General features: G+C 40.4%; 1 protein-coding gene across 1 annotated transcript; it reads left to right on the top strand.

Annotated features, from left to right (window-relative positions):
* Window positions 1-1,721: 1,721 nt before the first annotated feature.
* Window positions 1,722-25,845, top strand: LOC130582918 (sodium-dependent neutral amino acid transporter B(0)AT3-like). The gene is made up of 12 exons (XM_057381901.1): window positions 1,722-1,878; window positions 10,733-10,873; window positions 11,958-12,095; window positions 13,133-13,314; window positions 13,698-13,808; window positions 19,371-19,483; window positions 19,781-19,909; window positions 20,485-20,641; window positions 21,887-22,091; window positions 23,718-23,877; window positions 24,347-24,509; window positions 25,562-25,845. Exons 1-12 carry the CDS (start codon window positions 1,722-1,724, stop codon window positions 25,799-25,801), a joined length of 1,896 nt encoding a protein of 631 aa, XP_057237884.1. The 3' UTR covers window positions 25,802-25,845.
* The last annotated feature ends 239 nt before the right edge of the window (window positions 25,846-26,084 follow it).

The following is a 26,084-nucleotide window of genomic DNA, read 5'->3' as shown; positions in this document are numbered from 1 at the left end:
ACACACACACACACACACAGTCTCTCTTACCTTAGAATAATTTGAATTTTCCAATTTCCATGTGACCCAGTGAAGCTCAGTGAGGAGTCCCATTCCTCACGTGGCCACCAGAGAGGAAAAGGGGCACTGTTTGATCACCCAGGCTCAGTGCCTGGAGCTGACAGTGTCCATGTCCCCTGTGGACGGGTGATCCCTTCATCCAGCTGGATAACATGCTGGTATCACCTTGCAGCAATTCCTACACCCACCTTTGGAAACAAGAATGGATCAAATTTACACCCTCATACTCAATGCAATCAAAACATTCCCTTACAAGAAACAGGTGAACTTAGGGGATATTTACAGAATTATCTTTAGAGTAGTGTATCTGCGCTAAATAAAGTACCAGGCACTGCATGTGTACTTCATGRAATCAYAGARTCAAGGGCTTGTGTTGGAAAAGACCTTCRAGRTCATCCAGTTCCCACCCCYCTGCCATGGGGAGGGATACTTTCCACTTCACCAGGTTTCTCCAAGCCCCATCCAACCTGGACACGAAAACTTGAAGGGATGGGACATCCATSCAGCTTCTCTGGGCAACCCATTCCAGAGAACATGAATGATTAAATTAATCTACATTCCATTTGYAATTTTTAAAAAATTGTATCACAGCCCAAGACATCCCCTGATCAGAAGTGCAGTGGTGGTGGGAGCAAGGGTGGTGCTGCRTCTGTGAGCCTGGATATCTGCAGAGCTGTGAGCAGATGAGCTGTGACAGCACGGGGGGAGTCACACAGCCTTGGTCTGAAACTCGCTTCTGGCTGGATGATCTGCAGCCTGACCACATTTGTGCGCTTAGCTACAGAGCAGGGCTTTTATTTTGGGGAAAACAATTCAGCTTCACTTAGAAACCCTTTGGAGAATCCAGGCATAAAGTGTTGATTTACTGAAGCAAGCAAGCTGACTGGATGCCCTGCTTAGTGTGAACTGATTTGGCACGTACATCAGCAAAACCCTGGTGTGACTGAAAGAAAACAGAAAAATATTCTCAYGTACTTTCAGTCGAAGGAAAGCATTCAGTTCTTGCATTCATCAGTAACAATATAATGAATAATAAAAATAGGCACTGGAGATTCATTGACAGGTGTGAAGTGAATAACTTCAGCAACTATTGTGAAAATGGACCAAATTCTAATGTCTGAACACACGTCAGACATGTCTAGTTTTTCTTGACTTTTTTTCTAATTGACTTTTTTCATTTGGAAAAGATGCCTTCACTTATTTTTTTCTATTAATAAACTAAGACAGGAAATGCCAACATTTTATACACACATTTTGTACAGCTATTTTGCAATTTTAATTTGTCCACTGCAAAGGTTTCTTTTTAATTATATTCAGTGTCACACTTTTCTGACAGAGTCTGAGAACAGAACAAGAACAGAAAAYAAAAACCTGTTTGATCTGAAGTTACCCATTAACAACATATTCCCAAGATGTCTAACTATAGAARGAGCTACAAAAAAGGCAAGAGTGGTAACTATATAATAATAATTCCTGGTTTTGTCTTTAAACTGCAGCCTTGGCAATGATAAAATCCTTTGCATCAGAAAAAAAGAAAGCTCCACCTCTCTCCCAGGATCTTACTGTGACCCTGCATAAAACCTGAAGGAGAGTCAGGTTTTGAAGCATCTTCCCATTTTTAGTGAAAGGTGCTAAGGAGCCAAGTAGGATATTTCATTAAAATGTCAAAAGATTTATCAGCAACACCTGAAATCTCTAAAGAAGATGACAGACCCAAGTGGGACAATAAGTTCCAGTATATTTTAAGCTGTATTGGATTTGCCGTTGGCCTGGGGAACGTGTGGCGATTTCCATATTTGTGTCAGATACATGGAGGCGGTAAGACTGAAACGGGACTTTGCCAAAATACTGATCTGCAGTTCTCATACAACTATACTAACTTCTGACAGGCATGGAAGTCACATAATTTATATCAGTTATGTCACTTTAAAAAAAATGCTAATTCTCATTAATGCTTTGCACTAGTTTATTTGCTTGTTCTATAGAAGTATATTTAATTATAAAATGATACGCTCGTTTAGGAAGACCAGACTGATGATAGAAAAAAACTCTGTTCAAGTTTTTACACTGCTACTATGGTTCCAATGGAAGCAGGAAACTGAACCTACAGCTGGCTACCTTATGGAGAAGTCCTGGGGAGGCCTKAGTGAACTGGCCCCCTGTCAAATGGCCACTGAACTTCCCTTTGGGATGCTGAATGAGTCATTCCCCACCCTCCTCTGATGCTCTTAGGAGCTACCTCGTCATCTGAAATTGCCCCTGCACAAAACTAAATTGTGCTTTTGGTTGTTGGTGCGGGTGTTTAAAATGCTCAGATGATGCAGCAGCAGCAGGAGCCTGCCAGGTGTCGTGGACAGCTGCCTAAGCTGCCTAAGCCTGTACCTCGACATCAGCCCCACAAAGATTCACCTAAGGAGCAGAAATCTGGTAAATATAAATGGATGAGAATAGAGTACTTAAAAAGAGTACTCACCATTCACAAAAGCTTTTGAATTCTGCCACGGTAAGCTGTCTAAAGAAAAGTGAGCAAATTGTTTCAGCCCGGTATTATTTGTTATCTTTCCATTAATTGGAGAAACCCAAAAGTCACACCTGGGGAAACTGTCAAATGACAGAAAAAAATTATCAAATCCAAGTTTGTTTTACTAAGGTGTCAGTATTGGTGCACTGCATAATTTCAGTCAACCAAGGAACCAGGAACAGATGTTGCCTGTAATGGAAGGTGCTCCAGAGAGAAACTCAGGGACTCTGGAAAGCAGCTCGATGACTGAGCTATAGCAGGTTGAATCAAGAGAAAGAATCTTGGCAGATACAAGCAGAGCACTAGGAARTAGGTAGAGACATTGCTGCCTATARTAARACAACTTCTGAACCTCTGACTTTTTCTGAAAGTCCACGTTTCAAAGTCAACTTGAAAAATTAGACAAAATACAGAAAAGCCCCAGCAAGTATTCAAGGGTTGAAAARCTTCTGGGACAAGAAACAACTGAGGAATTCAATCAATTTAGGTCATGAAATTGAAAATTAAAGAGTGTTTTTATCACAGTCTATAAACAAGAAAATGGAAATTATTTTGGTGGCAAGGATCTTTTTAAGGCTGAATACGTAACAGCTGAAAGTTACAGTTACACAAACACAATTACAAATACAAATACGAATAAGAAGAGACAAGAAGCAGTTAGTTAGATTCCTCTCAGGACATTTGATGATTTCCATCATTTATTTACAAGATGTGACACCCAGTGAAACTCCCACAGAAAAGTGCCATAACTGGGTGGCTAGAAAGCCATGAGTGCATGCTGTTTCTCTGTATTTGTCTGTGGGAATTACTGGGAAAAAACCTGCCAGTTCAGTTAATGATACTGGCATTAATGAGACATGATAAACAGCTTTGGAGAGACATCCCCATAGCACATATGGCATGAAACCTGCAAGGAAAATGTTCTGGAGCACGAGCTGTAGGTCAAATACTCTAGAGCATCTCAGGTGTCCTTTCTGTCTTGGAAAGCAGGGTGAAAAGCATTCAGGATTAACAAATAACATAATAAGCAAACATAATGTGATATTTTTGTAATGTAATGAATGATTAACACAAAGTGCTCAGTGAAAGGTGTGAAACTCCCAGGCAAGCAAGATGCAGCTCCTCCACACATCTCACTGCACAGAGCAGCTTCTGGAGCCACCAACTGCATGAGGCTGCACAAAAYTTGTGCAAAATCGGGATTAAGATGAAAAATTGTTCTACTGGCCACAAAAAGGCTCTTATACTTTTCTATGAAACATCAATGGTTGCTTCTCCATGACCAGCTGTGGCCAATGGTTTTTCAACATCTTCAGATCCCAGCCTCACTTCAGAGGACAGCAATCCTGAGGTTTGATCTCTCCCTTTCGTCCTCCCTTCTGGGATCCCCTGCATCCCTGCCTTCCAGACCTCACCACCTCAAGAGAATCAAGAAACCGACTGAAAGGAGACCCATGGTGACCTGTCTTATGGACTGAACAGTGCTCAGAAARTCTGCTTGCTTGTGTATCCAGCTCCATATCTCGCATATTTCCCACAGGAATGTCCAGGAACAAAAAAAGACAGGGGGTAGAGCAGGTTTAAAGACAATAAAAACAGGAAAATGCATCAGGGGCAAGGGCTGAGTTGTTCCTTTGCTCCCTGAGTAGCAATGCTGCCATTAAAAWMCAGTGAAAAARCARTTTAAAATAGYCACCAKATTGAGCTACTCTGCATCACCACAAACAGTGGCACAAGCCCGGTGAATTAAGGTCAATGTATGGAAATGCAGCCGTGTTTGGTTTCAATAATGGGCTTGAAGAGCTCAATAGAAGGATGGACTCTGTAACAAAGTGCTGTGGAGTTTGTGAATAATTTATCCAAGAAAGCTGGCAYTGGAAAAGTGTGAGTTATGAAGATCACTGAGAAGACAGAGCTCTTGCATTCACACCAGTGTATAAGGCAGATACATTTTTCTTATGTTAATTTAAGGCAGTGACACTGCACTGGGGTTGCCTTTTTAAAGCAACCAACTCAGGTGCAAAAGCCCAATAGATTTTTGGGGGGTACTGGAGCATGAATCCTGCTTGTGTGCTGATGTGGAGATGTGATCCTGGGAGAGACCAGCAGCAGGATGGTTAACTGGGAGCCCTGAGAGGTACCATGGCTTTGTGACTGCAGCCACAATCAGGAGCACAGTGAAAGCAGGCATGGATATGGCACGGCCAGCCTTGAGGGCTGAATAGCTTCTGGGGTACAGTTTCACAGCTGGTTCAGGTGATATTCTCGCTCCTGCATCTTTTCAAAAACAAGAGATGAARACAAGTGCTTGTGTGTTTGTCTCCTGTCAGCTGTTCCCACCAGACCTCTGGCCCTGATTCATGGCACATTAGCGTTACTCAGTAACTCGGATCTAATATAATATCAGTTCTGCTGACATTTATCACCTGCGCTGTTACTGATTATTTGGATTTATTGCCTGAGTTAAGTTAGTTATTTACTTTTCATGACTAATGGGTATGAAGGTTGTTTGCCACAGTCAGTGGAGACAAACACAAATGTTCCCAGGCAACTGGGATTGAAAAGAAGGCTCCAAATAGCCCAGTGTAGAGTTTGTCACTTAAAACTGAGACACTAACAAGTCATACATCTGTATGCGTACACACGGAGTCATCTGGGTGTACATGAGAAAAAACAACCCAGTTCTAGATAGAACTGACTGCAGTGGTATACTTTTGATTTTAGCTAGTGTTTAAATATATATCTATATCTATATCTATCTATATCTATCTATCTATCCATATATACATATATACATATATATATATATTTGCTTGCTTAACTCATGATGATTAAAAATATGTAGAGTGCCCGAGCCCATAAAATGACTGAAAAATTTCTTTAATATAAAATACAGTTTCTTTCTAGGAAAAGAAATACACGCAAACACTACAGTCATGCTAAAAAGGGAAAACTGTTTACTTCTGGGACAACCATTTACAGACTTTCATAACCCATGGCCTACCTGACCTTTTGCTCAAATTTGAACTACAACGTGTTGTGAACTGCCTGTTTCACTGTGTCCTCAAAAGGAAAACAAAACCTGAGAGGAACAAAATGTATTACTGGAAGACACTGTAAAAAACAACAAAACCAGCCAACCAAAACTAACCCAAACAAATACAGTATGTTGGGAAGACCAGAACAGTTCACTGTCTGACAGAAAAATTGGGTTACAGCAAGTAACTTGTTGCCATGACTGCTTAAGCCCTTAGTGAAAAGCTGTGACATGTGCGATTGATCCTTTCATAATTTGYTATATTTGATTGCCCTTTGCAGCTCAGGTTGGTGCATGATTGTTAGTGAGTGCTGTGTGCCTGCATCCTTTACCTTTCACAGGAAGTTCACCAAGCTTATTGTATCAGTTATCTGTGGGTGTTATCTCTATTCTATTCTATTCTATTCTATTCTATTCTATTCTATTCTATTCTATTCTATTCTATTCTATTCTATTCTATTCTATTCTATTTTCTATTCTATTCTATTCCATTCCATTCCATTCCATTCCATTCTATTCCCCCTTTGGTTTTCTGGACATGGCCTTAGCTCCCTCACTGCTGCTCAAGGAGATGTAGTTATTTATGCAGGAGATTCAACCCTGCCAAATTTCAGAGTCACTAAGTTGTGTAATGTGGCCTGCAAGGCAAAATGAGTGCATCATAAGTGTGCTGCACAAAGACAATGCTTAAAGCAGATCACACTTTTCATCTGGACTGAGGCATTTGCAGGAGATACAAAAGTCATGAAGTGCTRTTTTCTAGAGAGAGGGCTGAGTGAGATTAAGTTGCTGTTTTTCCTACCTGATGTCTTGATGTAATTCCTTGCTGTGTTGACTGTASTACACCGTTTAGCTGAAGTCCCATGGGACAGGTCTGATAATCTCCTTTCAATAGCTAATAGCCTTTTCTCTGTATCTGAACAAGTAGTTACCACCTATTGCATAAAATTGCATAAATGACCACAGGTCTTGCCATTAAGCTCTGTCTTTTGGAAAAGTGCACCCATTGCCATTCCTCCTGTGTGCCAACAGAACGGATGAAGTGGATCTCTGAAAGCTTGCTGCATTTTATCAYACTGAGATATGCTTTCTGAATTTTTCAGATTCTACAGATGCATTTCCTTTGAAATTACTATTTGGCCACTTTCCAGTTCATTTCAGTCTTTATCATAATAATGTTTTTCTACTTCTAAATCTCTAGCTGAAGGAAAATTATTATTCATGTTCTGGCCTTTCAAATGCTATTGTGTCTTTAGATAATCATTTCAAGGCACTTGCTTTTCTCCTGCTAGCTGATCCACAGGCAGTGGTAAAATGCAAAATTGAATGCATGGATAATTTCCCCCAAGTTTTTCCCCACCATTCAGGAAGTCTTGGTATTCCAATATCAAGCAAAGCTATTGGGTTCTCTTCTCTGCTTCTCACTGAGGCTCACKGATTTCTGCTGTTCTTGGTACACATAAATTAGGAGGTCGCCTGGCCCACACATCAAACCACTTTACATTTCCACTTGTCAGGTCTATTGGTCTGTCTCTCCTTCCAAGTGACAAAGCCAATTTGGTTCTTTCACTCTGCTTTGCTCTTTGCTGAGAATCAACTTTGTCCTGCACTCCTTCCCGAGCCTCCTGGTTTCTCCTGCCCCGTGGTGCACCAGCAGMTCTCCACAGGCTGCCCAGCGGTTCCTGCACTTCCCATCCAGACTGTCACRTGCAGGTGATGTAACAAAGGCTGTGCCCTCCAAGTGGCATTTTGCTGGATATGGTTGGGCAGTCGCTTTTCTGACCTGATTTGCCTGTGCATTGCAGTCGAGGGGTCAGGTTTTAAATGCCCTGTGTATCCTCAGTGCTCCTGGTCTTTTCCTACTGCTATGACTGTGGAGCTGTCTCCACCCCAATGGCTCTTAAGCAATCTTGTTACACACTGGTGCTCCTTGTCACTGAGGACTCGCTTGGTAGTGACACCAGCCTACCTGTAGGGCAGTAGCTGCAGTTGTTGATAGACTGATTTGAAAAAGCCTCTGTAGGCTTTCTGTGCCTTCTCATGTGCAATGGGATTGTTCCATAAACTTTGCGATATCCTTGTGGAGAGCTTCTTCCAAAATAACTTTTMACTCCTGTCAGTTTTGAAGAGTTTTGGKKTTTTTTTTYCCTTGACCTTCTTTTAGTACTGCATGCATCTACTTGCAGAATCGATGCTTTATGAATCTTCAGGATCTTTCTGACAGAAGGAATGTTGTAGACTAAAATTTTCCTATATCACATGCCAGGGATGCAACTAAGTCACACTGGCAATACTTTTGATTTTTATGGGCATTTCTCCAGGSTTTTAAATTACTTATAAATGATTCATCATTCTAATTTTCCTTAGCTACATTTTGAGAGAGGAAAAAAATCCTGGGTTGTTTTGGTAGTTTCTGTTTGTTTGTTTGGTTGGTTGGTTTTGTTTTGTTTTGGTTTGAGGTAGAATGTGCAGACACGGGATAATTTGTTACTAGTGCTTTATGATTTTTTCTGCCAAAGTTTCCTTTTCCCATGCCCCATAGAAGCCAAATCTACAAAGTTCTGCTGCGCCTGTGCTGAACATATGGGTTGTGCTGGTTTTTCCTGTGCGGGTTTTTGAATGCTCTGGTTTGCAATACCTGCTGTGTGTTAGGTACCAGCTTGCGCTTCATTCTGCTCCTTGGATTTTCTGCTTGCTTTCTCCATGGTCAGATTTCTCATGGCGTTTTTTAAAAAAAATATACTTAAATTCGGCCTTCTGGCACATCCTCCTTTATCTATTAAACAGAGCCCTCAGCTACAGAGTGCTAGAGGGTTCCTATTCACTATTCTGTATCAGATACCTTTGTGTTAATGTCTTTCCATATTTTTCTATAGGTGGGGGATTTTTTTTGTGGAAAAGAGCAAGCTTCAAGTGCATCAGCAGACTGTCCTTTTCCTCCTTTCTTTTTGCCTAAAAATACTACAATGCAAATGAATGAATAACTAAAAACTTAATTTTATCAGTACAAGCCGTTTACTTGAATTAGGTTCGAGAAAGATCAGCTTCATAAGCTCTTTTTTCATAACCCATTATTTTGCCATATTTTCATATTTTCAGATAGCAGATTTTTTTTTACGTCATTCTCATGGAAAATCAGTATTTTTTTTTCAAGTGTGCCATTATGCTTTGCCATGCTGTAAATATGTCTGAAGAGACACACAAGCCAGCACAAAGTAAACATGCTTTTATCAGCAGAATGTCTAAACATGCTCTGCTGCCAGTGGCTCAGCTAGCAAACAGAGGGGAGAGAGGTAACAGTTTGCACTAATTATTACACAGTTACTTCCCAGGAGATATGATATGGGAGATAGGCTGATCTCCTATGGAGTGCTCTGCACRGATTGCAGCTGCTGCCCAGAGCTGGGGTAGGGCCAGGCAGATGGACAAAGGAGTGCTCTGTACTGTGATATGAGGTCACTTCAATAYTTTGCTCTTCCCAGGAGACAGTCCAGGGCATCAGACTGTCAGGAAGGCTGGGCTGGTTCCCTCAGATGTGCTGTGGAGAGTGACACTGCAGCAGGTTTGAAACAGCCACAGGACTGAGCATGGCAAGAAGTTAAAGGATTCTGGTGGAAAGGATCTGAAATTGAGGATTTGATATAAAGGGAATTAGCTGTGAGACTCCTCTTTCAAATCWGCTTCTCAGTTAAAAGCATTTTGTCAATAGAGGTCTTAAGGTGAGACATTTATTTCCAAGGCTGGCAGTTAAAGAATAGTTCTTTGCTGAGAAGAGCTCTGTTGATTTTTGTTCCYACACATTGCTTGATAGAAGGCTAAACCATTCAGCTCACCTTCTCTGGGTGTTGGGTGCATTTATTGCAGCACCYAGCAAAAGGTAGCAAAGTTATTGCAATACAACACTGGCTCAGGAGATTAGATTTTATCTGCCCAGCCTTTCTAAATAGCCAGTGATTGCAGAACCCAGGCGCCACTCCAGGTGGAGACCAGAAATCCTCGTGCATTCCCCACCTCTCTCCCAGGGCTGAAGACAGAGCMTGAGGAGTTTCTAGAGCTACAAGAGCAGAGCTGAGCAGACTYACAGATGAGGTCTGGAGACAAAGCAGAAATGGTAAAACAAGGCACAAGTTTATTGACAAAGCAATGAGGAGCACAGAATCTGTACTCATTTGTAGGAGGACTGGGAGGTGGCTGAGGCAGGATTCCTGTCTGTTTCCTTGGAGAAGAGATTTCGTAGAAACAGTGGTTGTTGGTCATGACAATAAACTTCAACCCATTCCACCATTTCAATTAAACTGGACATTTGGACAGGTGGTACAAACATACTGATGAAACTTCTGGTCTCACGAAAAGCAACATCTGTGCAAAAGGAAGAAGACCCAAACATGTGTCCTGTCCCTTCTGAGGGAATGTGGGGGAAGCRAGGCATTGCACACAGGAATTAGTCAGGCTGCTGGTAGGACTGGTCCCTTCCCATAGGCAAACAGCAGCACCTGCTGCTTCTGGCCCATGGGAGATGTTGTGAGGAAAACAGAAAAGGACACAAATTAAGAAGAAATGAGGTTCCACTGCTCACACATCTCAGGAAACTACTTCAGCCTTGCTTTCAGCTTTTCATTAAGAGGCTCTGTGCTCTGAGCAGAGTTTATGCAATAGACTGACCCGGTCTCTCARGGCTATACAGCACACAATCCTGCTTTTCCACGCAGGACAGAGGASCACATGCCTGAGAGCTTTAAGAAAAGAAACAAGGCACTGAAGGGAAACACACTGTATAGGGCACAGGCACATCCTCGTGCTTCATGAGGAGGACAAAAGATGGTGCATAAAAGAAAGGGAAATGGATGAAATAGCAAGGCAGCTTCTAATGGGCTGTAGCAACACCTGAGGGAAGCATCCTGCAGCACTAAGCATCCCAGACCCTCCTCCTCCATCTTCACTCATAAAATTAATAGCAACAGATGTTACTTGGTAGGTGTCCCTAGCAATGATCCCTCTCTCAACACATCCTACAAGGACTTTGTTAAATTCTTAAAGCAGTTTAATTATAAACCAGTAATTTCAGTGAGATACAGATAATCTCRTGGCTTGATTGCACTTAAATGTCTTTTCAGGGGCTTTCCTGATCCCRTACTTCATCGCTCTGCTCTTCGAAGGAATCCCACTGCTCCATCTGGAGCTGGCCCTAGGGCAGTGCCTGAGGAAAGGCAGCATTGGAGCCTGGAACACCATCTCTCCTTACCTTGGAGGCGTTGGTACGTCTTCTCAGTCCCAGCTCAAGGAACTGCAGACAGCTCCTACCCAGCACTCATTTCCTACAGACCTGTGCCTGATGCTTTTCAGGATATAAAAAGAAATAAGTGTTGGGATTAAAAAGAATTTTTTTTGCAATGAGAGTGGTGAGATAGTGAGGGGTGGTTTCCTTGGAAACATTCAGGGCCATGTTGGATGGAGTTCTGAGCAACCTGGTCGAGTTGAAATGTCCTTGTCCATGGTGAGGGGTGGGACTGGATGATCTTTAATGTCCCTTCCAACCCAAATTATTCTGTGACGCTGTAATTCTGAATTGCTGTCATCAGAATAGCCCCATGAGGGACTGTAGTGGGTATTTGAGATAAAACCACTGTGGCTGCAGGGCAAGGGGAAACTCCTGCATGCCTCAAGCAGCCCTGCTGGATCATGCCCTGCTTTAAGCAGGTGCCTGAAATGGGCTTGGCTCCAACAGCCCTGCCTGGGCCTGTGGGGAGGAGAAGGAGTCGGTAAGAGGAGTCATCTAAGGCCCAGAGGGCAACAAGGAAGAAATACCAAGCAGCAGGTGGTGCTGCCAGCCAAACCCATCTCCTACAATTAGGCATGTTCACACTCCCTTTGCAAAAATGCAAGCAAGCAGAAACTGTGATGTTTATATTCTTCCCTCCTCATTACAGGAGCAAAACAATTACCAATTTAAGGCATATATGCATCATTTGGGAGATGAGCAGCCTCACGTAGCTACCTCACACTATAAAACTTMTACTCTTTTACTCTACTGCTGAAGTTGCCTGGTATTGCAGAAAACAATGGATTATATACTAAAGCAAAGATTTCAACCCTTTCTGTGCAAATAGAGAGTCTCAGCATTCCTAGAGCAGGGCTGGTGAGCCGGGGGACTGCGCACCAGTGTTTGGCTACTGAGGACACAAATGTCCATCTTTCATGGGAAAGTCTCAGGATGGAGTTGGAGAGATGGAGAAGAAAATCTTGAAAAAATAGGAAATATAAGCTTCTAAAAGTTAGTCCTGTGACTGACTGGTAACTTCTTCCAAAGCTTTTCTAAAGTAGATCTTGTGTTTTCTGCAGGAGTTGGTACGTGGGTAGTGTCAGTTCTGGTGAGCTTATACTACAACACGGTTTTAACTTGGGTGATGTGGTATCTCATAAACTCCTTCCAAGAACCTCTTCCTTGGAGTGCTTGTCCTCTAAATGAAAACAGAACAGGTAAGATACACTTCCTTCACCACTGCTAGAAAAAAAAGGAGGATCACAAATATCAGACTCTGGGCTAATCAAWAAACCATGAGAAGCCACACTTTATTTGGCCCTGAGTTGTGCACAAGCCCTGGTTTGATTTCCTGTTAATAAGGTACAAGAGTCATGACAGCCTACTCAAATTCAACATACTCACAAGAACAACAATAGCCAGAAAGTCCATGAGTCCTTTTGTTTRACTTCAAAATGGGAAACAAAATAAAGAATAATCCTGTTATCCATTACAAAACCTTTAGTAGGACCAAAGAGAGACAGTACACAAGCAGGATAAGGAAGAATGCTCTCAGGTTTTTAAAACTATTTTTCAAATTTCTTTTTTAAATCAGCAATGAGCATGAGAGAGAACAAGTTCCAGGACACAGAAATAAATATCACCTGAGTAAGAGGCTAAGAAAAAAAGGACAAAACATAGCAGAAATAAACCTTCTTTTGGAGACMTTAGCACTATTCTAGAGTAAGAAGACAATTAGCCATCACAGGTTGTGGTGTACACCATGTTCCCAGTTCCTTTTTCTTGAGGCACAGAGCATGGCTGGGGAATGCCCACTCCCCTAGATGCAGATACTGAAGTTCCTGTTCACAGAAGTCCCAGACACACAAACCAAAGAGGCCACTGTCTGAGTCTTTCCCCACAAAGGGCCATGACATAGCCAGGAGAGTCTGGGCTTAGATGTATCCTCAGGTGCCTGAAGTTTATTATAGCTTGACCTACTTGTAGCCAWACAGCTAAAAATTGCATAWTTTTCACTGCAATTAGTTCAGATTYCACCCTGCACTGARCACTTCTRTTTCTRATCAGARAGCTATCCCTTGCAYAAAATGCTGGTGATGTTCTGGAGAAGGTCTCATAGAAGCCTCTCAGTCTCAGCCTGCTGTGACAGTTTGTCTTGCTGCACATTACATTTCTTTTTTGTGCAGAAAGTCCATCTCTATTTCATTGTGCAGCCCACGATTTATTCTAAAACCTGCCACATGTTTTTTTACAGGGTTCAATGAAGAATGTTATGAAAGCACCGCAGTAAATTATTTTTGGTACAGGAAAACTTTGAACATAACACCTGATATTGCTGAGAGTGGCACGTTACAGTGGTGGCTCATTTTGTGCTTAGCAGCTTGCTGGGCAATTGTCTATCTCTGCACCATCCGTGGAATTGAAACCACAGGAAAGGTATGGAGAGAGTAGAGAAGTGATTTTCCCACACTATAAAATCTTGCCCTCCAGATACTGAGTTTTACCACAAGGAAAGCCTTCCCCATTTACCACAYGGGCACCATTCAGTGTACTCCTTGTCCAATGAAGTGAGAACAGCAGTATAGATGGCTTTAAATGATTCCTCTCTCCTTTCCCATTGCAAACACTTCTGCYCTACCAGCCTTCTCTCACAGTTTTAAGAGAGATTTTGTTACCTCACCCTGCTCATTTGAAAGATGACCATATTTATGTGTAGCCATCTTACCTAATAWTATTAAGATTGTACGTTGTGATAACTTAAATAGGATTTATTGAAATTATTGCCAGTAACTGTCTGTTTTCTGAYGTCCTTACTTTAGGCAATTTATGTAACAGCAATATTTCCATACCTGGTCCTGACTATATTCCTTATTCAAGGACTCACTCTACCAGGAGCCACTGATGGTCTAATTTACCTCTTCACCCCTAATGTAAGTATTAGAACTAGTTTTCCTTTTACTACCCCTCAGATTTCATAYTGTATACTCATTTTCCAACAACTCCTGCTTTAGATATCTATCCAAGAGCTCAGCTAAGCTTTTTTTTCTGAGATGAAGTGACTTAGTGTTTTAATATATTTTAGCAAGAAAAGAAGCAGCAAAGAATTTAACAGTTCAGTAGTAAGCATATCAGAAAATACTGGAAAATTAAGTATGTTATGGGTGCCTCAGTTCTGAATGTGTAAATGAAACTAATGGACTTCACAAGCATGTGAGAAACATGGGATTTCCCTGCCACTGCTACAGAATTTACACATCTTTAATGTTTTAAGAATTCACAATGAGAATGACTGTGGAATTATACTGTAAAGCGATTTTTCTTAAAAGTTGAAAGTAATTTTCTCTTACCTGTTTCTTCAAAGCAGAGTTTTTTTCCATCCCCCATATTTCTTCCTAAAAGACAGAACTGCTGGAGAACAGCCCCTGTCCCATTTTTCTTATCTTCTCATATGGACAGGAGTGCCAGACCCTTCCACATGCTGACCATTTCAGAAAGACCTTTTCTATACTGTCCTTGGCAGCATTCCCAAACGCAAAGTCACACTGTCCCTCTGAATGGCTGTAGGCTCCACACAGCTCTGTCTTTGTGGCTAACTGGTGGGTGTAAAGGAGCGAAAGCAGCACCCACTGACATGTTCTCAGCATCTCTGCTGCCTCCACAGCCACAGCAGCACTTCCAACAACGTGGTTTTTCCCTATCCTTTCCTACCACAAGAACATAGACATTAAGGAAATCATAGCCCAGGAAGCCTGGAGATACATTAGATGCCAGGCTGGAAAGAAACAAGAGCAAGAGAAAGCTGGGATGAGACACCTTTTTATCCCTTCTTCTCCAAGCCCAGTGGCACAGACATCCATCTAAATGMTGTCAGAGCTCAAGACAGGCTTGTTTTTTAAAGGAGATCAGGACATACACTTGCATTTTTGTAGGGCACAGACTGGACTGTAAGAGCTTGGTGCAATGTCTTCGGGAAGAAGGCAGGTTAGACAACACAACCAGAACAGGGCCTGACATCGTTTGGTCTCAACTGGGCTGTCAGGTTTCTCTGGAAGAGCTCAGACATCTTTGGGACTTAGTTTGCAATGCTCCTGATCTGAATGCAGAAAACTAGATTGGTGTGTACTCACAAAGCCTGGAGGTGTTGCAGTGCTGAGGAGGAGCAGATCATCGTAAAAGAGACGGATGGATTTGTACACCAGCAACAGAAATCAGAATGAAAAACTACCTGCAGTCAACTTGCAGCTGATGGTTAGCTGGTTTGAGGAAGCAGATCCTGAGGACATCCTTGAGAAGTCATCTGAAGATGGTTTCAGTGATRTTCTTATCCACAAAWGTGGAAAASCTGATGAAACAGCCTGGTAAGTGAYATCTGCTATGGGTGTTGGTTTTGCACAGAAAGTTAGTGTAAGACAGAGAGTTGGCTTTGTTAAACTAAGCCACCAATTGCTATGGAAGATTGTGGCACTTGAAGGACTCCAAAAGGACAGCAGCTTTGTCAAAAGGACACAGCTTCTGCCTTTCTCTCTTCATCCCCTTACCTCACAACTGCAGTACCAGAACTGCCTTTGATGTTAGCCTATTGTCACCCTTACTGTGAGCAAAGAGGTTTTTTTTTTTTTTATACTTCTTCACACAGGATGCTCCAAAGTGTGTTATACAGGAGGGCTGTTTGGGTTTTTGGCAGAGATTTACTTGGCCCACCCAGGYCACATCAGTTTACAAAACTGTAAAGCATATTTCTCAAGTGTGTGCTGTTTTCTTCTTCTTTTCCTGTCTTTTTGCAGAAAAATTTTTAGCAAAATAAAATAAGAATTACCTCACCTACTGTTTTAGTTTGCTTCTAAAAAAAAAAAAATCACTCTTCTTCACAATCTCTCCTAATTGGACATTGTTTTCCAGCTTCTTTTCAATGGTGCAGTACAGCAGAAATTGTAGTTTCTCTATAACTGCCATATCCACCTTCTGGTAATTGTGACATCTTAGTGTTATTCTCAAAAATCTGCGAAAGAATGTAGTATCCAGTACAGAAAGTCCCATGTTAACCAGTTTCACAATCACAGTGACCCAACTGAATTTAATTTTCTTTCTAAACCACAATTTTCAAAGTTAATTCACTTTTCAAGTTTGYATTTTAGTTCATGTTAGCAGGTACCACAAATAAATAAGCACAGCATATTTGGAGCTCCAGGCTCTTCAGATCTCYGAAYCCTAACCCTAGGCAGARCCCTAAMCCTAGCMCTAGTTWATTTCSTTAGATAATTTATTRCCTTATAAAGTGTTWCMATTCAATTTMGTTTCTTCTGAAAWGSMRKYYMMMAAARYWAAWKSSRSCYKGKWAAAARRRSYKSCYYMAWKSSRRGKTTTWAAARRRSMWWRGRAARRWKGRRRRGRAAWKKTTKWWMTCCTTARRRRWYCMMCYWMCKRRKWAAMCCYTYWMMMCRRRWTKGGYTTKRWGAGAAGCAAAGTCTCTTYTCTRTTMTTYTTGCSTGARAAGTGCATTTTAARTCGGKWGCAAAGATTRTGCCTGTGRAAGAAGCTCCRGAAATCGATTTCTGAGGYTTCTCAGTCACCMGCAAATCTGTTCAAAGCAGGAGGCAGCACCATGGCACTCCTYGATTATTTTATCAGCTGTTGAYGCCTGTGTAACTGTGACCCCYAGAAACAGTCCTGGCCACCAGAACCACTCAGGTTCCCCGAGGATGTTTGCATGTAACAGGAGGGACATCACACAGGGGTGACACTGCTGCTGCTCAGAGAGCTGGGCAGGATCCCACGTGCAGATTTCTTGCTCAGGAGTAACACAGGGGAGTCACTCAGACTAAAGGATGCTTCACCTCGATATAAATATGAGCTGTTTGTTAYAAGTACCACTTTGACACCCTTAAATTTCGAGCAAATAATAACTATTTCTTTTCATTGACTTTCAGATGTAGAGAAGTCTGATGATTTACTCACCTTCTCACAATACTTGGTTACTTGGAAAATAAAGCTGCCAAGAAAACAAAAAAAAATATCCTGAAGTGACACCTGAGGGGAAAGCAGAAGTTGCACAAAGATGAAGCAACATAGGAGCTGGAACAAACTTCTGGAAAGGTTTTTTGAAAAATAAATAACCAGAGGCAGCAGAAAAGAGATTCCMTCAAGCATCAGCAACACATTGTCTGCACAGCTCAGCTTCAGTGGACACCTGTGTCAGCTAAGGAATACAAATGTCTTCTTCTTCAGCCTCTTTCACATTTGAAAGAGCTTCAGGGACTTCAAATATTTGAAGATTCTCTGGCAATGAACAGTTCCAAGAACTTGGTTGGGCAACTGCTGCCTGTRCCCAGAACTCAGCAGCTATTTAACAGGCAGTGAGAATGGCCAAGAAAAAAAAAAAGGCAGTACAGGCACCAAATCTTCTATCCACARAAGCAATTTCTAACTTTTTCCTCTATTTTGTAGTTATGATGTATTATTATACATGGACACTTAAAGAACCTTTCAAGGTACCTGGTCTGTACATATTGTTTCCAGTATTAAGAACAAAAACACTMCCTTAATGAACTGCTGCCTTTAAATGCAGTATTATCTGTTGACCACTTGCTTATGACAAAAGCATTAGCTGTTTTTACACCAAAATCACACATCACCRGGACCCCAATAATTTTTAATTCTGTTTCTCTCTATGTTTCAAATATTCAAGCATCTTACAACTCACAAGGGAGCAATTATACTTCCTTTCCACCTCACTCCCCTGTTCATTAACATTATGGTTGTATATCTTCATCCACATGTATGTGGCATCAGCACATTTTTTCTTCTTAAGATATGCTTATAAAATTTGTATGCCATATAAATATAAAATTACACTTTTAATACTCTGCTGAACCAGATAATGACATTGCCGTGGTACACTTGCCTGCCCATTATCTTTTCAAGTTTGGGATCAATAGAAACACTGCACCAGTCTGAACTATCTCCAGACTCATTTGCCCAAGTTCCCAGTCAGAAAGTCAGACTTTCAGGAGTCACATCTATCAGCACCAACAACTGACTTGGCAGCACTTATTCCAAGTGGGAAGGCCACATAGCCACGTGAATGCCAAGTTTCTRCACTGCAACAGCACCTGCACAAGGTCCTGCCAGTGAGCACTCTGGCCCTGAAGGGCTTGGCTATGATCTTTCAAAATAAACCTCTTGAAGGGTTTGCCTTTGCTGAAGCATTTCAGCCAGCAATGACCCACAGATGTGCTTGCTGTGTTGTGTTGTACAAAAGGTGACACCAGTTCTGCTGAGAGCAAAGCACTGGCCTCCCTGTGGAGAGAGAGTCTGCAGTAATGGCATTGCCTGCACCCATCCACACTGAGGTGAACTCATTATTTTTGCTCTTCAAGCTCAGGCCAGCTTCAGAGAAACCCAAAATGCTATGAGGGGTCATCTGGCATACTGAGCTCTCACTCCTACACACATTCCCAGTCACAGACTAGGACCACAGCACAGGCACACAGACACAAAACACATAAGTTGTCCTGCATGACTGGGATGCAGATTTGACTCAGACTGTTGTAAAAAAAAGTGAAATACTTAACAGCCCCAACATTACTTTTGAACTATTTGGCTTTTAAAACCTTCTTAATATTTCTATTTCCCCTCCTTGATAATTGATCAGAAAGCAATTCACCTGGAAGGATATGACTACACTTTGTAGTTTCTGCAGGAAAGTAATATTCATTGATCACAGTTACATTTTATGCATTACTTATGTTTTATCTCTTTCTTTTRTATTGATTTCAATGGCAAGATTTCTTAGTGGAGCTATTTAAAACTGCTTAACATTCTCTGTAATCCACCAGTCAATGCTTTTTAATTTATCTTCCTGTATCACACTGCCCTTACAACAAAATTCAATTTTCATGGTCAGTTTCTCCTTTTTCCTTGTATTTCCTATGCCACCTTTCTATCCTTTATTGCTRTTTTCACAGCACTTTGAATCTCAGATGTTGTTTTTAATAACTGCTCTCTTCTTGTTGGCTTGCACTTTTAGTTGCTTCTATTAAATTATTTTTAAAGCAAATTTGGAAAGCTATAAAATCACTTTCTGTCTTAAAACTATGAACGTTTAGTATTTGTTTATACAGTTTTAGGAACATAATATTCTTTAACTCCAGGTTACCAAATATGTTAATTTAAAAAAATAAAGAAATTGAGGAAAAACATATTTTCCCTACAGTGTTCTTGATGTTATCATTTAAACCCATATTTTTATCATCAGACAGATGAGGTATACAATAAAATAAGATTCTCTAAGTGTTGCATATATTTAAATAGCCTCAAAGATATCCTCAAAAACACGTTTTACTGACCTGTTTGGTAGCTATTCTCATTTTCACAGTATCTTTGTAGCAACACAACTCAGAATTTCAGAAGTGAAGTAAGAGATGAGTTATACTGGAAGAGAAAAAAAAAATTAATTTAAGCCTAGTACATGCATTTTTTTCCAATTATTTCAGCTGAACACTTTGAAAAATCCCCGTGTATGGCTTGATGCAGCTACACAGATTTTCTTCTCTCTTTCTCTGGCTTTTGGAGGGCTTATTGCATTCGCAAGCTATAATCCATCAAAGTAAGTAGAACTCCAGCTTTTATTAACTGGCTAAATTCYTGCTGCATTTTGTGCTATTTCTTTAAATTTTAAAAACTCTTTCTTAGAATATTTATGAATTATCTTAATTTTTTTAAGATCTTAACAAGTGCTGTTAAAAGGCAAAAAGATTTTCTAAAAGGCAAAATAGATTTTTGAACAGAAAAGAAGGGGGGGGAGGAGGGATTTAAAAAAAGAAGGGTGCAGAAATAACTGAGAGAACCACAGATAAAAAACTGCCTTTTTAAATCACTTCACTTGTTTGAATGCTGTCTCTAGAAATGACTGTGAAAAGGATGCTGTGACAGTCGCAATAGTGAACAGTATGACATCCCTCTACGCTTCCATCCCAGTCTTTTCTGTTCTGGGGTTTAAAGCAACCACAGCCTACTGGGACTGCTTGGACAGGTGAGAAAGTTGTGTTCCCAAAATTGTACTGTGGTTTCAATGCCTAAATAGATAATGTGTTACTTGAAATATTTAGGGGATTMATTTTCATTAGAAAGGAAAAACATCTGTATTGAGAAGTTTAATGCAGAAATACAAAGTGCTATGTCACTGAGTCAAGGATGGTCATTTGTAAGAAGCAAGATAAATTATAAAACAACTCATTTCAAGTAGTGCATCAAGATTTGCACCTTAACCCCAGGCTAGAATTAGAAGCAGTAAGAAACYACTACCTTTTTCTATTTCACCATATTCATTAAGTTGTTAAACATAAGCAGTAGAAATGGCCTGAAGATGTGATAAAACAAAAATGTTTTAAAGAATGCATCTGCATAATGCACTAAGAGTTTTTGTCTGAAAGGGAACATTAAATTAAATTTATATATAAGCTGTCAATTAATRTTTTTCTTTCTATTCTAAATAGCAGCACAGAAAGTAAACACAGCTTTTGAGTAATATCTGAATCCATGGCATAGCATTTCCAGCCACATCATCTGCAAACTTTTGAACTAATGATATGTGGGCTTCTCTGGCAGGAACATTATCAGYATCATCAACGAATTTGACCTTCCAGAAGAAAGCATCATGCGACAGAATTATACAACGTGGATTAGTTTTCTGAATTCATCATATCCAGAAAAAATTGCTGGACTCAAACTGAAAAGCTGTGATCTTCAAGAATTTCTTGATCAGGTACCATAACTGCTTTCAAAAACAAAGTTCTGTAGAAGGATTGGTATCTTCCTTTTTGTTATAAGTACATGCACTGTGATCTACGTGCAATGATATATTATACATAATCATKAAACAAATCAAATTTTCAACATCTGAAGTAACAATACTGCTGTAGCATAGTTTGAACTTAAAGCTTTTACAGCATGCAAAATTACACATCATTATCACAAAATTAATCTTCCTGGATGCTCCCATCTGGAGTCTACCATTGACACTAGATTCAGCCCTACTTTGGTTTACAGGAATAAGCACAACAGGGGGAACACATGTAGATGAAAAGATTATAGAAAAAGGATGCTGAATGGGAATTTCCTATGTCTATATATAGGAGAGTATAAAAATATATACTACAATGTGCACTGCTCGCCACCAAAATACATGTCCTCTTCCGCTTCTATTTTCCAACCCTCATAAAACATTTCCCCTACCACTAAACACAGATGTTTCTTTTCTGTTTGCTTGTCCTACCTCATTCCACTTGCTCCAGTGATCCTGTCTGGCACAGTCAGAGTGTGCTAATGCATGACAGGCTTAACACATAATGATGGTGAAATAGACTATTTTACTTACATGTTGGAAAAGTCCAAGAATATTACAGCCGTGGCAGTTCTCCTGTCTCACTTCTTCTGATGGTGCCCATTTCTGATTTACAGTTTGAAATATTTTCCTTCCAAATAATAGTAACATTAGTATTTTTCAATGCTTATATCTAAATAGCCTTGTCTTTGAGTGATTAAATCAAAAGAAATTTGGTTGAAATTGGCTTTTTCCCTTTTAGTCTTTTCTGCCTTGGCAGTTATGGGGGGTTTTGTGATCAATGATTCACCAGTTCTCTTGGTGTTAAGAGTGATAATCATATCCTTACTTACATCACTTTCTTTCCAGCAGCTACTACCTAATAGATTTTTGAAAAAACATTTAAGATGGCATTAGCAAARCAATTGCTGTTTCAATTACAACTCTCTGATCTGCTTTACTCTGGACCCATCTCTCTGTGCAGGCTAAAATTCTGCCCTACGATTGTCTAGACATCTCTAGTGGAACTAGTTAATTTTAAACTCCCCACTGCCCATTTTCTCAAATGCTGGCTGCCACACACTGACAAGCACCTTTGACTCCAGAAGACAGCAGTGTGCTATAGGTACTTTATGCATGAGAAATGGCATTGTAATGCGTATTTTTATCTGTTTATGAATTCTGCAGAGCGTATCAGGAACTGGATTGGCTTTCATCGTTTTCACTCAAGCTATCATCCTCATGCCAGGATCCCAGGCCTGGGCCATCCTGTTTTTCATAATGTTGTTCTGCTTGGGCCTTTCTTCAATGTTTGGAAATATTGAGGGTGTCTTCACTCCTCTTCTAGAGCTTCAAATTATACCTAAATCAATACCTAAAGAGCTATTATCTGGTAAGGTATCTGCTTTGTTCAAAGAAGGTGGCTTCCTTATACAACCTACTAACTGCTTAATTACTACTATAGAGGAATTAATAATTTGTAGTATTAATTTAGCTTTATCACACAGTGTAAGTAAGGGTAGGATTGAGTTTWCAGAAGATAAGCACAGAGATGAGATAGCAGTTATGGCAGAAGATGTCAGGTGACAATATAATACTGCCTTTGCCAGTTCTTTTCCTAGTTTGCAAGTTAAGCTGTTTCAGTTTGAGAAAGCTTGTTAAATTGCTATTCCTGGAGTTAAGTTCACTCTGAGCTGTTGCAGATATGAGGAAGAGCCTTGTCTTCCCTTAAGCCTTTGGCACTGATACAAATCACACTAAGGCACCCAGTGCATCAGCTGGTCTGCCATAACCAACTGCACTTGAACTCACCACTGYTAGAGAGGTCGTTCACCCCTATTTCATTCAGGTTTATGCTTCTACAGACTGTTTCCCATTTACTGTGAGCTGACCAGAGTAGAAAATCACCACTTGGAAAATGAGGAATGAGTGTGTGTAATCCTGTTCTGGCACCAAAACTGGAACTTCTCAACCAGAGATGTTTACTGAACCCAACCTGCTCCTTAAGAACCAGACTCACTAAGTCTGAGAGATGCTGCTGTGAAACTGGTCCAGAAAGAATGGTCTAAAAAATCTCTGGTAGTTGCAAGTAATGGATGAATACTCCTGAAATATGTCCTTTTAACTTCTTAAAGGAAATATTGCTGTCATGCCTTTTGTTGAGTCTTCTTGTGGCATCTAAACTATATTTTTCATTTTACAATTTTTTTATGCAGAAACAAATTTATTCACAACTTGATTAGGTAACCGTATTATTTTGGAATTGATTTTCCAACTGTAAACTTTTTAAAAAAGAAAAAAAAACAAACCACAAAACAAAACAAAAAAACTACTCTGGAGACAACATTTTACAGAACTGAATGAAAGGCCATCCCAGAGTCAGAAGCAATTAGAAACACGTTAGAAAGGCATACATATTGATTTGTAGCCTATGTTTGTGTCCAGCAAACCCTTTCTTCCCTCCTTTCCCCTTTTTCTCTCAATTACCCCAAATCTAAACCTTGACTAAAGGAGAACTGGCTGTACAGAAGTGTGCTGAAACCCAAGCCACCCACGCTGGAACACAAGGGACATACACATTTGCAGCTCTGAGCTCTTTGAGGAAATGGGGGGCAGAAATCCAGGGACTCCTTACAATTCCCAGGTGCCAGCTGCCTGTGCTTTGAGCCTATAGATGCATGGAAACGAGGCACTTGAGCCTCACTACATCAGTCAAAAATTAACAGYGGGCCATGGCACAGCCCAGGGTGTCTGGTGGGAGGAAATGTGAATGACTGAAGGAKGCTCTGAGTCCCAGGAATTCATTCCTCCTGCGACAGTGGTGCCTCTTGGCCAACACAGGGGAACACTGAGTTTGGGAAGTGATATTAGCTTCTCTAAGGAGAAAACAGCTTGTAACTCYATAGAGTGAGAGAGAATAAAAATTATTAGAACAAAATACAAGAACAAAACAAATTAGAACAAAAATATGCTTACCAAGTTCAGCGTTCCAGTAACAAAGGTATCTTTTTTTCTTCAGGTATAATATGTCTAATTAGCTTCCTCATTGCCCTGTGTTTTACGCTGGGTTCGGGCAGTTACTGGATTGACGTTTTTGACAGATATGCAGGCACAGTGCCTCTTCTAGTCATCGCTTTCTTTGAAGTGATTGGAGTTGTGTACATCTATAAAATTAAAAGGTATGTTGGAAAAAGSTGGATTTTTTGGTGGATTTTTTTTTTTCTCTTAAGACATAAATGCAACTCAGGTTACAGTAATTTTGTCCCTGATGTGATTTGATTTGGTGCTGGTTTACTGAGACTTCTTCCTAACATGCTATGTTTGTTTCCTTGTCAATTTTGGGTTGTTTTTTTTTTTTTATTTTAAATATCTGAATAGTTGACAGAACTGCTGCAATATTATCATCATTTATTTATGCTCAAAAACCGCAGACTAGGTGCTCAGGTAATTGAACTGACATGGATCAATAAAGACCTACTTGAAGGATATTATTTACTCAAGAGAGTAGTAAGTTATTAAAGAATGGTATGGAATAGAGAAGATTTTGGGTGCTGCATCATGTGCTTCCAACTTAGAAAAAATYACAAGAAAGGGAAACTGTTACCACTTTAGATCTGACATCATCATAAACATGCTTTCTTTTACAAGGTTCAGTAAAGATGTGGAATGGATGACTGGACGAAAACTCAATCTCTACTGGCAGATCACATGGAGGTTTATTAGCCCTCTGCTCCTGCTAATTGTCTTCCTGGCCTTTGTTACTCTTCAGATGCAGAAGCCACCAAGCTACCCAGCCTGGAACCCTAAATATGTATGTTCTCATATATTTTCCGAACTTTTAATAAAAGCAAGAATAATCTATTTTTCTCCCTTACCAGATCCTTTAAGATCATTGTTATCTACTGCTTACTGAAGTGATGTAGACCTTAGAATGAGAAGTATGCAAAGAGGTTACATACACTAAAACATGTCTTGAGGCATCCTGCATACTCTGTGCTCCRTATTTCTTACGGATGTGTGTAATGCTCACAAGTGCTGGAGTGAAATGTCTCACAGACATTCCATACCTAGAGAGGGTTCAGAGATACAACAAAGGCCTGGGCAGAGCTTTAGAGCTGTGTAAMAGATGTCAGGGATGAAGGCATTTCTCGGTGAGAACTACCAGTATCACCAGGGCCCTGGTGAATATATGAATGTGAACTATTGACAGACAGGGAGGCAGTGGTCTGAGAACAACGTTGGTTAATTCAGCAACAAACACATGTCCATGCTGAGGACATTTGATCTGGATGGCACCATCACACATCAATTTCAGCTTCTTCGATCCCTCTCAAATACACCCTTTGTAAGGGCTTGAAGATTGATTCTGGTCTTAAACTATATGAGGATGACACAGCAGCAGTGTTTCTCCCAAATGCCATTAAATATCTGTCATCCCAAATAACACTCATAGCCACAGACTTGCAGAAATCATTTATCGTCATTCCCTCAAAGTCTCTGATATAAATCTTCCCTATTTGACAAAGAACATGTTCAGTAATTGCTGAAACCAGGTAGGCTTTGAGTACAAGAATGAACAGAGTTTAACCAAGAGAGGGTGATGGTTTTATAACACTTTGGGCAACCCCTGTATCCCTAGGAATGTGTCACAATTATGGCTACAAATCTTTGAAACCATAAAACATTTACAGTTGTCTTCAGACCCGCAAGAAGAGTTTGCAGAGGACACAGCCACTGAAYACTACTGTAGACAGAGTAAAACTTTTCCTATCCATATTAAAACAGTATAAGAAAAAGAAATCATAGCAAAATCTAAGTGTATCTACCAATTATTTCTTTTGCTTGCTTTTTTTATCTCCACAGGAAGGCTTCCCCATGAAAGAGCAGAAAGTTTATCCACCCTGGGTACGGGCCATCTGTGTGCTGCTGGCTGCCCTTCCTTGTGTGTGTATACCTCTGGTAGCACTCTTCCAGCTGGTCAAAAGAAACCACAGGAGCAAGGATCCGAGCTTGGTACCTCCAGAAGTGTTTTCGTGTCAGGGGGCTAACAGCAACTTTTCTCATCCAAAAGAACAAATATCCATTGCATCTGTCTGTAAGTAAAAACAGGACAGCTGTTGCTAGACAGGATTAGCTGTCATTTGGTATCATCCAACCAACCTGGTATACAGTTAATAAACTTACAGAAATCACTACTACTCTATAAACAATGCTGTGTTTACTTTAATTTAAACCAATTTCACAGCTTTGYGTATCCCTCCAGCCAGAATTGAAACTTGGAAAGCCTGTCAAGTATTGCTGCTGCCTTCTGTCTTTTTCACTTTTAAAAATCTGGTCTGTTCCTAAGGATCAGCAACATAAACTAGAACACAAGCACCTACAGTTT

The sequence above is a fragment of the Malurus melanocephalus genome, unplaced genomic scaffold (assembly GCF_030028575.1).
Source record: "Malurus melanocephalus ecotype Western Australia unplaced genomic scaffold, MMel_1.1 scaffold_539, whole genome shotgun sequence".
Taxonomy (NCBI): Eukaryota; Metazoa; Chordata; class Aves; order Passeriformes; family Maluridae; genus Malurus; species Malurus melanocephalus.
Note: the sequence above shows the minus strand (reverse complement) of the source record. Positions and strands in the feature narration are given on the sequence as shown.